Source organism: Aethalodelphis obliquidens, unplaced genomic scaffold (genome assembly GCF_003676395.1).
Source record: "Aethalodelphis obliquidens isolate GAN/ISIS:26980383/991018 unplaced genomic scaffold, ASM367639v1 scaffold16, whole genome shotgun sequence".
Lineage (NCBI taxonomy): Eukaryota > Metazoa > Chordata > Mammalia > Artiodactyla > Delphinidae > Aethalodelphis > Aethalodelphis obliquidens.
In genome coordinates, this window is record NW_020837960.1 from 20,121,490 (window position 1) to 20,134,481 (window position 12,992).

The following is a 12,992-nucleotide window of genomic DNA, read 5'->3' on the forward strand; positions in this document are numbered from 1 at the left end:
CTTCTCTGATCTGTGACAGTGTCTCAGCCTCCCCTGGTTTTTTCGTAACCTTGACAGTTCTGAGGAGAACTGATCTGTAGAATTTTGTAGAATGTCCCCCAATATGGTTTGGTCGGGTGTGATTAGAGTGGGGTGATGGGTTTTTGGAGAGAATACCATGGAAGTGAAGTGTGCTTTGGTCACATCATATCAGGGGAAACTGGAATCCACACGTGGCCAGTAGTGTTCATCTAGGTCACCTGGTTAAGGTGTTATCTGTCAGGCTTCTCCACTGGAAAGTTACTGGTTTTTTTTCCTTTCCATACTTCATTCTTCGTGAGACATTGAGCCCACCCACCCTCCACGGAGTTGGGGAGGGGATAAGTTCCGCCTCCTGAGTGGAGATGGCGGGGGTGTCTACATATATTATTTAGAACCCTTCTGTAAGGAAACTTCATATTTTTTTAAACCATCAAATAACAAAAACAATACTGATTGATGCAAGCTTCCTTTTTTATTCCCTGCTTACTTAACCTGTGGTAAGAATGCTAAGCTTAGCCTTTCAGCCAACGGCAGAGAATGGGTATAAGAATGAAGAGTCATTAAAGACCTAGAAGTCCACAAACCAGAAAATACTTTTATGCTAAGAGTTAACTATGTTTGGTTTAGGCCAGGTCTACCTCATCATCTCCCTGCATATAGTTGACAACCAAAACATGTCATTTGCCATCTGGTTCTACAAGAATGAAGGCACTGGCCACTGCAGTCACTGGCCTTCAGCACACCCTGAAAGGAGTTCAGGGTGGAGATCAGGAATGAGGCACTCCGTGCTCTGGAAAAACTGGTAGAGCAGGCCTTCAGGTAGTCAGATACTTTCAGGGGAGATTTTGTGTGAACCTGGATTCTTGCATCTTCCCATACTTAGAAAAGCACTGAAACCATTAACTAAGATGTCTATTCCTTGTGACTAGCAGCAAACTTCTGCAGAAATGTGCTTGGTTGCATGTACCCCCTTTGCCCAAATCACATATACACTAACCCCCCCACCCTTACCTCTTCAGAGCAGTCCCTCAGAGCTCTCTGAGAGGCTGTCTACTGGGCTATATAGTCCTCAGTAGTCCCCAAATAAACCTGAAATACACAGCTCTTACATCGTGCGTTTTTATTTCAGTCGACATAGTGAATGTCCCTTTGACACTCCAAGTGGACATGTCCTCCTCATGACACATTAATGCCCTCGTAGTAGCAGTTGCATCACGGGATCCATATTTTTCCCATCCTTCACCAGACAGGGCAAGTATCCTGTGTTGCCTTCAAGGTAGAAGATACAGTATTGTTCTTTATCCTTCCTTCCCAGGAGACAAAGCAAAACAGAACCGAAACCCAGAAACAGAACACCTGTCTTCTCACTCTTTGTTGGCCTCCCTCTCTGTGTGGCTCTCTTTCTGCCCCTCTCCTCCCCCCTCCTCCTCCCTCCCTCTGTCTCTGTCACTCTCTCCCTCTCTCCCCTTCCCAGCCTCTTTTCCTCTCTCTCCCCGTCTCCTCTCCCCAACTCTGCTGTTTATTACCCCCATGACCGCTTCTAATGTCTACCTGTTGACATGGTTGATGTACACTGCTCTTAATTCTATTTTTATTCTTATATCTTCTGTTTCTTGTCACCTTGCCCATGCTCTTTTGCTTTTAACACACGGAGACACTGATCTTTCAGAGACATCACTGGCAAGAAAGCTTTCTCTTTTCATCCACCCCTTCACTCTAGTTGGCGACTCAACCAAGCACAGCCTTTAAGAGACAGTCTTTGGCCTTTTGACTCAATGCTAACTGCTGAAAATTAGTTCCCTTCTTTTCTCCTTGATCCCTATTAGTAAAGACCTGGTGTTGCTGGCATATTGGTCACCAAATAGTAATATTTAAGTAACATTTAAGCATGCACACATTCAGTTTGTGATAGTTCTTAGTGGGGTCTCTCACGGGGGCCAATAAATAGCACTTTTCTTCCCCAGCTGCAATCTGAACAAACTGAGGGGGAAAAAGAGGCAGATGGAGACTAAAATATTATGATTATTACTGATAAAGGCTAAAGTGGAGGATGTGGCTTAGTGAGGGGCAAAGGGTCTGCTAATGGAGCCCAGAACTCAGCAGATTCACCCACCCTCTCTTCTCAGCAACGTGGATGAGGGCAGGTCTCCCATGTGGGAGATTCACCTACAAGAGAGAAGCAGCCCTGACCACGCCCACTGGCACGTGGTTTCTCCCTGGAGACACCAGTTGCCCCAAGGGTTTGAATGAGTGGGGAGAGGCCGGGTACGTTTCAGCTAGATTTCTCCTGAGGAAATCCAGGGAACTGGGGAAGAGGCATTCCCCCTCTGCCGTTTCACAATTTCTGTAATATGAAATTATTTACTTTAGAAAAATCAGTGTTTGTTAACCCCTCTTAGTATTATAATACCAAATTCAGCATTTAAGTTTGTCTTTCTTCTGTTAGACTGTTGTATTAGTATATTCAATCCTTGCAATGCATCTTCTTTTGGTGAAGGAGGGTGGGATTTAAGATTTTTAAAATACTGTAGTACAAATCTTTGTGAATTCTCTCAGAAGTTATGACACTGGTGGAAAATATTATTATCCACATATACACAAAATTTTTATCTGTTTCTATGGAGACTGTTATATTCCTCTTTCTACATATTCTGGGAAAAGTTTTAAAAATTAGAAAACATAGTTGTAACACTGAAAAAGCCTGAGATGACTTTTGATACCAGAAGAAAAAAGAAGCATAATTTAAAAGTAGCAAAAGCATAACACTGATTCAGTATTAAACATAATTATGCACTGCTTTAAAATGCATACTGGGTCATGTAGCAAAAATATATTATGGACATTTCTCATTTTGATGGTTTAATGTGAAGTGTTTGCTGTGTTAAATGTGATTTAACACTTCACATGTTTTTCTTCTTATGAATGAGTTATTGATTTAAAATGTGTATGCTACTTTAATTCATAAAAAGAATGCAGACAGCACCTCTGGGAGCAGGCCACAGACTGTATGCATCTTATTTCCATGAGAGCTTCTGGGGAATATAGTCATACAAATCACTATGTTTAGAAATAGTACATAACGAGACATATGCAATTTCTACAGGGAAGAGGGGTCTCAAGTCTATCAAACACATCCTATCCTATCCTATTTCTGTCCTAGAAAATGAAATAGGCAACCTTACTTCAACAGGATGTTAGGATGGCTGTGGTAAATGTATGTATACAAATGGAAGAATAATCATCCTAAAAGCAATCCATGATCTCATCCAGAGACTACTTGAAATGGAGACCAGGAAATCTGAAAGGTCCCTTGTCCCATGAGATTTTTTTTTTTCCCTACAAATAAGATGGACACCATAGCAATACCTCATTAAATCTGTTTTAAGAAGGCATTCATGAAGGGAAGGGGTAGTTTAGGAAGGAAGGAAATGGCAAAAAAAAAATGAAGAACTTACCATGGTCTCTACTTATTTTAACCGTTTGCTGTTTCTGGGCTGAAAAATCTGATTATAGTTTTTTAGCTAGTGGAACATTTCTTGGGGTATCTCCCAGCCTCTGTTGAGAAACAAATGATCCTTTCTGATAATAAACTGATAAACTCCCCAGCCAGGAACAGTTAAGGAAAATCTCTCTTCCTTGGCTCTATATGGAGTCTCTCCTTTCGTTATCCACTAGTTCTTTTGCATCTTACATCTTCCTGCATCTCTCTCTTGCTGGTCTGTCTTTGAGGTGTACCTCCCTGTATCAGGCCATTTATAATGCTTAGAATTTCAGTCTCCTTGAATTTCTCAAAGTTAAGACTTTAAGGGGAGACATTTTATCAGCTGTCTTCATAGCTATTCCTGTTTCTATTGCCAAGTTGTAAGGAGGGTCCATCTTCTCTAATACATGCTATAGATGAGGAATTGCCTACTGCAGCCACCGATTGCTGGAGAATGAATTCTCCCTTGACATCGTTCTGCCCTCTCTCTGCTCTGCTCTGCTTAGCGTCCGTGCTCTAATCCACTTAACTGTGTTGCTAGCTCTTGGACTGCAAGAGAACAGTTAGTTTGAATAGTCTAGCAGGTATTTATTTATTGCTAATCACAGATTTAAACAGCTAAGGGTTGGTTATTGGTCTCACCTAAGGGAAGTCTGAGAATAATGTAGCGGCCTAAGGAAGATACCATGGATCCAGACTCACCATTTTACTCCATCATTCTTAGTATGTGGGCTTTGTCCTAATGCTTTTCACCTCGTGGTTGAAAGGTGCCTGCTGTGCTACAAAGTGTACCACATCCATTTTCTAAGGTTGAAGAAAGAGGGTGTGGATGTGATGGGACCAGCATCCCTCCACTTTCCTCTCATTGGCCAGCACTGTCACATGCCCCTCAAATTTCAAGACCAGCTGGGAAATGAAGATTTTAGCTTTCACTGCTTCGATTGGAGAGAAAGGTATGGAAGAAGAGGGTTGGGAAAGGACACTGTATCAGCCAAACTATAGTGATTGCCACATATGTGAACTGAAGAAGCCCCTTTTCAACCAATCTCCGATGGTCAGCAGTTATTGATTCATGGTGTTTCCTATATTTCACTATCATACTCCTTCCCTAATTTCACATAGCACACTTTCTCTGTTTAAAAGATAAATACCCACTCTGTAGGCCACACTAGAACAGGAAAACAATCACAATAATATTCATTTGTTTATGAATTCCCTCAGTTAATGTTCAAATTATTGAGTATCTATCTTCTATTGCCAAGCACTGGTGTACAGCGTTGACTAATGTGTGTTTTTTTAATCATTGAGCAAATGTCTTATCTGTACAGTGCTTTATCAATTAGAAATGCTTTCAGATACTAAAAAGTAGAAATTTTAAAATAACAATGACTTAAATCTACTTACAGTCTATAATTTACTTCTAAAAAATTCAAAAGGTGAGTAGCTCCACAATCTTAGGGTGCTAGGATTTTTTTCTGTGATTTTCCTCGTATTTACAAAAAGGCTGCCACAACTCTAAGCATTTTATTTTTCAATAATGTGTCCAAAAGGCGGCCAAGATGCTGAGAGAACTGTTCTCTCATGCTTCCTTCTTTAATCAGAGAATACAGTCTTCCCTAGAGGACTCCTCAGCTGATTCATTGTCTAGAATAGGGTCATGTGGCCACCAAAGTATCTAGTGAATAAGAAAGAGGGATTGGGAATTAATATTTGGTAGCTAACCAAGAGTATTGTCATAGATGCTTTATAGCTTTCCACATGTTTTTACATTCATGATCTCATCTTATGACTTAATGGGACTACCATCCAAACATGCTAGAAACTCAAACCTGGAATAAGAGGTATAAGCAGCATTTGCTATGTGAGAACTTCTGGCTGGGAAGTAATTTAAAGATCCTTTTGAAGGTGCAAATTTAATGCAAGCGTTTTAAAAAATAGTATAATGCATTTTGCCTATGAAGTATGCAAACAAGAACTCAAGGAGTAACACAGATGGCTCGGTAGTTTGGGAAGATAATTGCACGGTGGAATGAAATGAGAGATCAGGGTACATGGATTCGAGGCTCAGCTCTGGGTAAGACACTGGAAGGATTTTGAGCCTCTGCTTCCTCATCTGTAAAATTATATACTTGAACAAAATTAGATGACCCTAAACTTCTTCTCAAATATAACAGTATCTATATAATCATGATGCTAGAAGTCATGAGGTAGAATCATCTATTTCCAACCTCTTTTTACAAATGAGAGAACTTAGGCCCAGAAAGGGCACCGCTTGTCCAAATTCACTCCTCTAAGTCAGAAATTTGAGTCCTAGTATGTAATACACTATGCTTTCATGAGTAATTGATACTGCTTCCCGACAGATTAAAAAAGAAAACAACCAGCCTCCTCCTCTGTCTTCGTCTTCATCTTAGGCAGAATCTCAATAGCATTTACTCTGTTTAATAGAATGCAGATAATGAGATATTTTTTGAAGTCCACCTTTAGCTGTAAGGTCTCAGCCAAATGACTTAACCTCTCTGTAAAGTAATAATTGTACCTCCTTCATATTTTTCCGCTTTTATTTTGAGGACTAGATAAAATAGTCTATTAAGAAGACTTAGTGTAGGGACTGAGACACAGCCAGGACTTAAATCTCAGCCAGCCATCTCGGTGCTTCAAACTCCAGATTGAGAAAGTGTCCTAGACCAATATCCACAGTGGGTGTGTGGAGGGTGAGTCCCAATCTCATTCTCATTATTCTGTCTTTATGGAGTCATACCTTCTACCTATACATGATACAGATCTGAAGGCTCTGTGTAATAACTAGGTCATGATACATAACAGAAAGTCAGGCCAATCATTATTAACACAGTCACTGAACTCATTAACCAGTGACTTGTACAAGACAAATAAAAATAACTTAAATCAGAGCATTTGATCAGGGATTCTGATCACGGAAGGGATGCAGGGGAACAGGGAACCATCGGACATTTTATTGAAACAGGTTTTCTCAACCTCAGAACTACTGATATTTGGGGCTGGATAATTCCGGGGGTCTGTCCTGTGCCTTGTAGGGTGTTTAGCAGCACCCCTGACCTCTGCCCACCAGATTCTAGTTCACGATAATCAAAAATATCTCCAGACCTTGCCTAATATCCCCTGGGAGGGGTCATACTCTCCCTTGAGAACCACTGTGAGAAAACTTGATACTACTGTGCATTTTTTTCTTTTTCTGGGAGGCTTATCCGTTTCACCATATTCTTAAAAAGGTCTATGACCTCATAAAGGGTTGGAACTAATTACACAAAGCCTTTCAAAATAATAATGAAAGAACGCACATCTCCAGCTATAATAAAAAAAAGTACTCTACCATAGCTAATTAAAAGGGTACAATTTGAAAATTTACTATGAAATATATACCTACCCAGTTATTAACTTTCAACTGCTTTGAAAAAGCACAAACTGTACTGAGGAAGTAGCTACTTCACAAACTGCTATTCCCAGATGGCAGAATTCTTAAAATACCGTCTTCAGCAGAGACCTACAGTCTACTGAATGTAGCTCTAAATTTCCAGAGAAGTTAGCGCTAATGACAAGAAAAGAAAAGAAAAAAAACCCTTAAGTCCAGAGGGGAAATCAGAATCCGTGTTTCTCAGTAAAGAAATTCAATGGCGGTATTGATTGCAAAATTGATTGGACGGAGGGATGGAAGAGAAAGGGGGGAGGGGAAGAGAGAGGAGAGGGGGAGAGCGAGAGAGGCAGAGACAGAGAGAGAAAGAGGAGGAGAGAGGGGGACAGACAGGGAGAAATGCTTCGAGAGAGGTTCCTGAATAGGATGTTTCTTGGGGGAGGCTCGCTGTCATCTCCCCCTGCTTTCTCCCTGGCTTGGCTGGGAAGGCGGCTGCCTGACGGAATCCCTGAGCCTCGGGTTCTCTGCTCTCGCCTCTCATTCCCACGCCCACACTGGCCCTGTTCACCCCCTTACAAAGTGACCACGTGCCAAGAGCTCCTGAAAGCTCAAAAGGGTCACCGCGCCCAGTCTCTGAGGCGTTCCTTTCCATCTCCGTCTCCTAAAGGCGGTCGGAGACCGGAGCTTAAACCCCAAATACCAGACCCCCGAAAAACAAGCAGGGAGCGTGTTTCATCTTCCAAGCCCCTGGCGAGCACCCGAGAGGACGAGCAACTTTCGCCCATACTTCTCGGTCTCTGCCTCCGCCACTCTCGCGTTGGAAGGAGTCGCGGGGCCACGAAGGCGGGAGAGGACTCGGGGCTGGAGGAGCCCAGACAGCCGCCCAGGGGGTGGGAGGAGACCCCGGCGCTCGGCGGCCGCGCCCCCCGCCCCGCCCCGCGTGCCGGGAGGGTCCCGGCCTTGGCGCGCCGCGCCCTCGCCGCGTCCGCTCCGAGTCCCGGCGGGCGCGAGGGGAGGGGACAGGAGAGAGAGGAGGGCCGGGCGGCGGCGGCGGGGAGGAGGCGCTGCGTGCCTCGCCTGCCAAAGGCAGATCCGCCCCTCCGCCCGCGAGCTACAGCGCCCCGCGCGCGGCCACAGCGCTCCGCCCGAGCCGCCGCCAGAGAGCCGCGGGAAGCGGGGCTGCACGGGTGGCGGCGCCGCGCGTCCTCCCGGAGCCCTCCGCCTGCTGCCGGCCCCTGCTCTCCCTCCCGCGTCGGGCCCGGGGGCTCCGCGGCTGTTAGGGACCGCGGCGAAGAGGGAAGGACGGTCTTGCGTGCCGTGGATGCTCCGCCCGGGAGAGACAGCAAGTTGTGAGTGCGCCCCGGCGCCGGCAGAGAAGGTGGCCGCCGCCCGCCAGCCATGTGAGTCCCGCGCGCGGCTGCCCCGGGGCGCGGGCTCCGCTCCTTTTTTCTCCGGACGCCGGAGTTGGGCTGCTCCCGGGCTCCGGACTTCCTGAGCTGGGCTGCCGGCCGGCTCTCCCTGCCCGCCGCGTCCGCTGCTGGCGTCTGCCTCCGGGGGGTGCTGCCTGCCCATCCTCATCCGCTCCCTCCGCGCGGAGCCGGCTGGAAAACGCCCCTCTCCCGCTTTGGGGGTTGAGGGATCCTTGTGTGTCTTCGGGGTGGAGTGGGGGAGGCCTTTGCCGGGGGCTGGCTAACCCCGGGGCGCCTTGCCCCAGCGCGAGGTGAGGGCGGTCTCCACCCCACGTCCCCGTGCCACCCGTCTTCCCCAGCCTCCGGGCCCAGCAGACCAACTTCAGCCGCTAATGCTGATGCTGACCGCAGTTGACAAGATTTAAAAAAACAAACAAGTAGCCGGAACTCCCCTGGAGTGACACACTGGGGTGGAAATGGGGTGGTGGGTGGGAAGGAAAGGGCAGGCGCGAGGGTTGGGAAAGGAGGGGGTGGGTGACGTTAAGCTGGAGTTAAAAGAGTCCTGGGGACGGAACTGGGGTGCGTGGCTCTGGGCTTCTGCGTTCTCTGTGAAGAGTGTGGGAAGTGGTTCTGGAACTCTCTCAGAGGGAGGGAGGTATGGAAGTGAATGCACGTGGAATCACTAGAATGACTGGGGATCGATGTAGAGTCCTGGCAGGTGTGGATTCTTTTTCAGATTAGATAGTGACACTCGTTCAGCAGTAGAGATGGTTCCAATAATTTAATTGGAGGCCGTGAATCAAAATTGCAGGTATGAAAATAAGCCGTACGCAGGCTTTCTTTCGTTGACACTAGAAGCTAGTTGAGATTGAAGGCATTCACAAACGCTACTGAATGAGGACTGGGGATGTCTAATAGTTCCATCCATTCTGTATGCCTGGGCAGTGTGTAATTGTGATCCTAGTTATTTTGTTCGGGCTCGTGCAGAGTGTTAATGCACCTAAAGGGACACAGAGAAGTTGTGACAAGTTATGAGCATGAACTTGCAAGCCAACTGAACAAACCCCGGTATGGTTCATTTTATTATAACATTCGGAATTATGTTTACTGCCGGTAAATATGCTACATTACTTTTAATGTGAGTATATGAAATGAATTCACTGGCTTGGCAAGTAGAAGTCATGCATTTCTTTAAGTGCATGAGTTAATTTGAGGACATTTATAGGAGATAAAGACATGAAAAAGGTTTGAGGCAGTCTGACAACATTTGAATTACGGAGAAGTTTATAGAGAGAAGGGATTCTTCTCACTTTTGAAGTATGGAGGCATCTTTGACTGTTTATTAATTGAAAGTTGTAGACCAACTGAATCGGTGTTAATCGCGTTTCTAAAAACATTTAACTTTTAATATTTCTTATGGTTTTACCAGGGACCATCTTCCTTACTGCACAGGATGGGAAGTTGATGCCCAGTAGGACTGAAGATCCGTTCTGTTAATAGACACTCTCCCATCACAGAACTGTGGATTACCTGTGGGTCCCCGGTGGTTTCACACCTTCACTCCCTCCTGCAGACCCAGAACAGTTACTTTGGGTCCTCTTTGCCCCGTCTGGTGAAAGATGGCATCCAGTCTGACTTGCACCGGGGTCATCTGGGCTTTGCTCTCGTTTCTTTGTGCTGCCACCTCCTGCGTGGGGTTCTTCATGCCTTACTGGCTCTGGGGATCTCAGCTGGGCAAGCCTGTGTCCTTCGGTACTTTCCGGAGGTGCTCGTATCCCATGCACGATGAGAGTCGGCAGATGATGGTGATGGTGGAGGAATGTGGGCGCTACGCCTCCTTCCAGGGCATCCCCAGCACAGAATGGAGGATTTCTACCATCGTGACAGGCCTGGGCTGTGGCCTCCTCCTGCTTGTGGCGCTCACCGCCCTCATGGGCTGCTGTGTGTCGGAGCTCATCTCCCGGACAGTGGGAAGAGTGGCTGGAGGAATTCAGTTTCTGGGGGGTAAGTGACTTCGCTAAATTTACATTGTTTACTGGAACCCCAAAGCAATATTGAAAGTTGTGTTCCAGTTATCTACTGAGATTATGGTAATTGACCCTTGGAACGCTCAGGGGACATAGGCTCTGGGGACAGATGGCCAAAGTCAAAGATGCTTTACAACTTCAAGAGCTCTTAATTCTGTACATCCTTAAACATGGACATCATTGGCCTGCTCAGTACCACATCTGTGAGGCAGTAGTGTCTAGGTTGTTTATAATGTAGTCCAGGAGACGGTCTGGATTTTATAGCTGCTGGCTCTTTATGATCAGCAACAAGCAATTACAGTATCTGTGTCTTTCTGGAATCCTCAGGTCTTAGGAGATGAACCCTTCATAGAAAAGTAGAAAAGGTTTTTGATTCAACATTGTCATCATAAGCCTTTTATCCTTTTTGGTGGATGTAAAATTGAGCCCTGCCCCATCTTAAACTATATTTCTAAATAAATGATGACTGTTTTAAATGAGAGATCAGTTTTACATGAACAACTATGAATTTAACCATGCCACAAAGATAGGCTTCAGTACCTTGTTAGGGCTGAACTTCTCCTGGTGCTTTTGCTGTGAAGGAGAGAAAAAAAAAAAAGTATTTAGCAAGTGATGTGTGTTTGTTTCAAAGGGACTGGCCAGTCTCACTAACACTAGGAAAGATTTGATTTTTACTTGGGTTGCCTCCAACAAGTATTGCTTCAATATCTCTGGTCATATGGTTTTAATTATACTTCATGTATTTTCTGCTGTGCCTTTCACCTCCATTTTTCAACCTGACGGGCTGAACTCGTGTGATTTATAGTCTGCCTTGGTGAAATAGGACAACCTCTGTAGATAGTACAGAATTCAAGAAAACAGGAAGCCAGGAAAACGTATAAAATGTATTCGTAACTTCATTACAAAGTAAAAGTCTGTTGCTCTTTCATTGGGTGTTTTCTCATGGTCTTCGCTGAAAAATGCAGGAGAAGAAAAAACATTAAAAATGGAGAGTTCTGGAGTAGAGTCTATATTGGAGAAACCCCAACAGATGATTTCAGATGATTTAATGTAAAACCTTCAAGTAACATTTTGGGTCAGAAAATTCTTGTGCTAAAAATTCAAGTGGCTGAAAGTTTTGCATTTCTGAGTCAGAGATACGTTGTTTGCAGTTCTTGATTTCCTTACCAGATGTAACTTTGTTCTCATCTGTTTTTTCCCGCTGGTCTTGCATCCCACTCTGCCCTAGGAGGCAAGCTGGGGGACTTACTATCCTTCCTCTACTGCTTCACTGTTCAGCATTGAGCACAAGTCTTGCGTGTGATGTGTGGATTCCTACAGAAAGACAGTACAGTAAAGCTATTAGGCAGTATAATGAGGTTTTTGTAGAGAGTGGAAATACAAACCCAGATTTAAAAACTTGTTGATACCACAGATTTGAAGAATAGGACTAATGCCAGGAATATTTTTAAGGTTTTTCTCCTTTAAGAATAAACTTGATTTGCTGTTTGTGTTTCACTTGGCTCAGGAAAAACACTGGGGCGGTTTCTTTTTCTCCTCTTCTGGTAAATATTCCTTTTCCTTTTCTTCTTCGTTTTAGGGCAGGGACTACTGTTATTTCTGGCAGAACAGGAAAGTGCTTACAAAGAGAAATCAGTTTTTATTGATTACCTTTAAACGTATAATGAAGGAAGGCAACAGGAAGTAAATCTGAGACTGGTGAGATTTATAGATTTGAGGGAATTATAAAGAGCTAAATGTTCTACTTTACATAAAACTCAAGGGGAAAGGCCATTGGGGAAGTTATGTATACTTTTTAAAGGACTGTTTTTTCCTTAGTATATGCTTTTCATGAACTCTGGTTTGGTAAGAGTTACTGACATTGAGCTGAAGATATAGGTTATTATTAGCATTCCTCAAATCCTGGCAGAAACTAATTCTGAATGTAAAACCTAAGAGGGCTTTTCTGATTCGAGCCTTTTGAGGGCCCGAGTAAGTAAATACTTCCCATTACCCAAGACAGTAGTCATTTTAGAATTAAAAAATAACTTGAATTACGGAAAAGGTTTTGAAAAATCTGCCATTAAACATTACCATTTAGTGATAGACCAGTTGACCAAAAAAATGCTTCAGAAAGAATTACTCCTGTTGTTCATTTCATAATTGTTTGAGTTTTTATTCATAAGAAAAAGTGGTAAATAATTTTATTTTATGAAAGTTTTCATAAAATGGGTGGGTTTCATAAAGACTGCAAAATACCAAACCACTGGGTTCTATGAATTCCGTCAATGGCCATGCTTCCGAAATACAGTCAAAGTGCAGGGCACTCTGCTATAAGGCGGATTCTTCTACTAAAAATGATTCACCCAGAAAGGTTATGTTTAGCTAAAGTTAGGATTGCTCCAGAACAACAGGAAACAGGATAATGGCAAAGTACAGAGGCATCCTACTTAAACATGCCTGCTGTGTCTGGAGTTTACACATATGGTGTAACATCAGACAGTAAAACCCCTGCAGTACTTTGGAACTAGTTAAAGGACAAAGTGTCAACCTTCATTTTGAATTGTCTTGCTGTGATTGGTTAGAGGTCAAAATGTCACCTGTAAACGGGTGGAACAACACAGAATGGGACTGTTGTCCATGGACATTTACTACCTATAAAAGAAATACTTCAAGGAATCAAT

The 12,992-nt window shown here is 44.1% G+C and overlaps 1 protein-coding gene across 10 annotated transcripts in view; it reads left to right on the forward strand.

Annotated features, from left to right (window-relative positions):
- The window catches only part of LHFPL6 (LHFPL tetraspan subfamily member 6), a 273,997-nt gene that overhangs the window by 22,445 nt on the left and 238,560 nt on the right, over positions 1-12,992 (forward strand). For 4 of the 10 annotated variants that reach the window (XM_027116442.1, XM_027116445.1, XM_027116443.1 and 1 more), the window contains one exon: positions 9,732-10,306. In XM_027116442.1, the coding sequence (XP_026972243.1) occupies positions 9,922-10,306 (385 nt within the window). In that variant the 5' untranslated portion in view covers positions 9,732-9,921. Of the gene's footprint in view, positions 1-7,279; positions 8,294-8,933; positions 9,114-9,289; positions 9,371-9,731; positions 10,911-12,992 lie in introns of those variants that run through there. The other 6 variants (XR_003434790.1, XM_027116448.1, XM_027116449.1 and 3 more) reach the window with 6 other exon arrangements.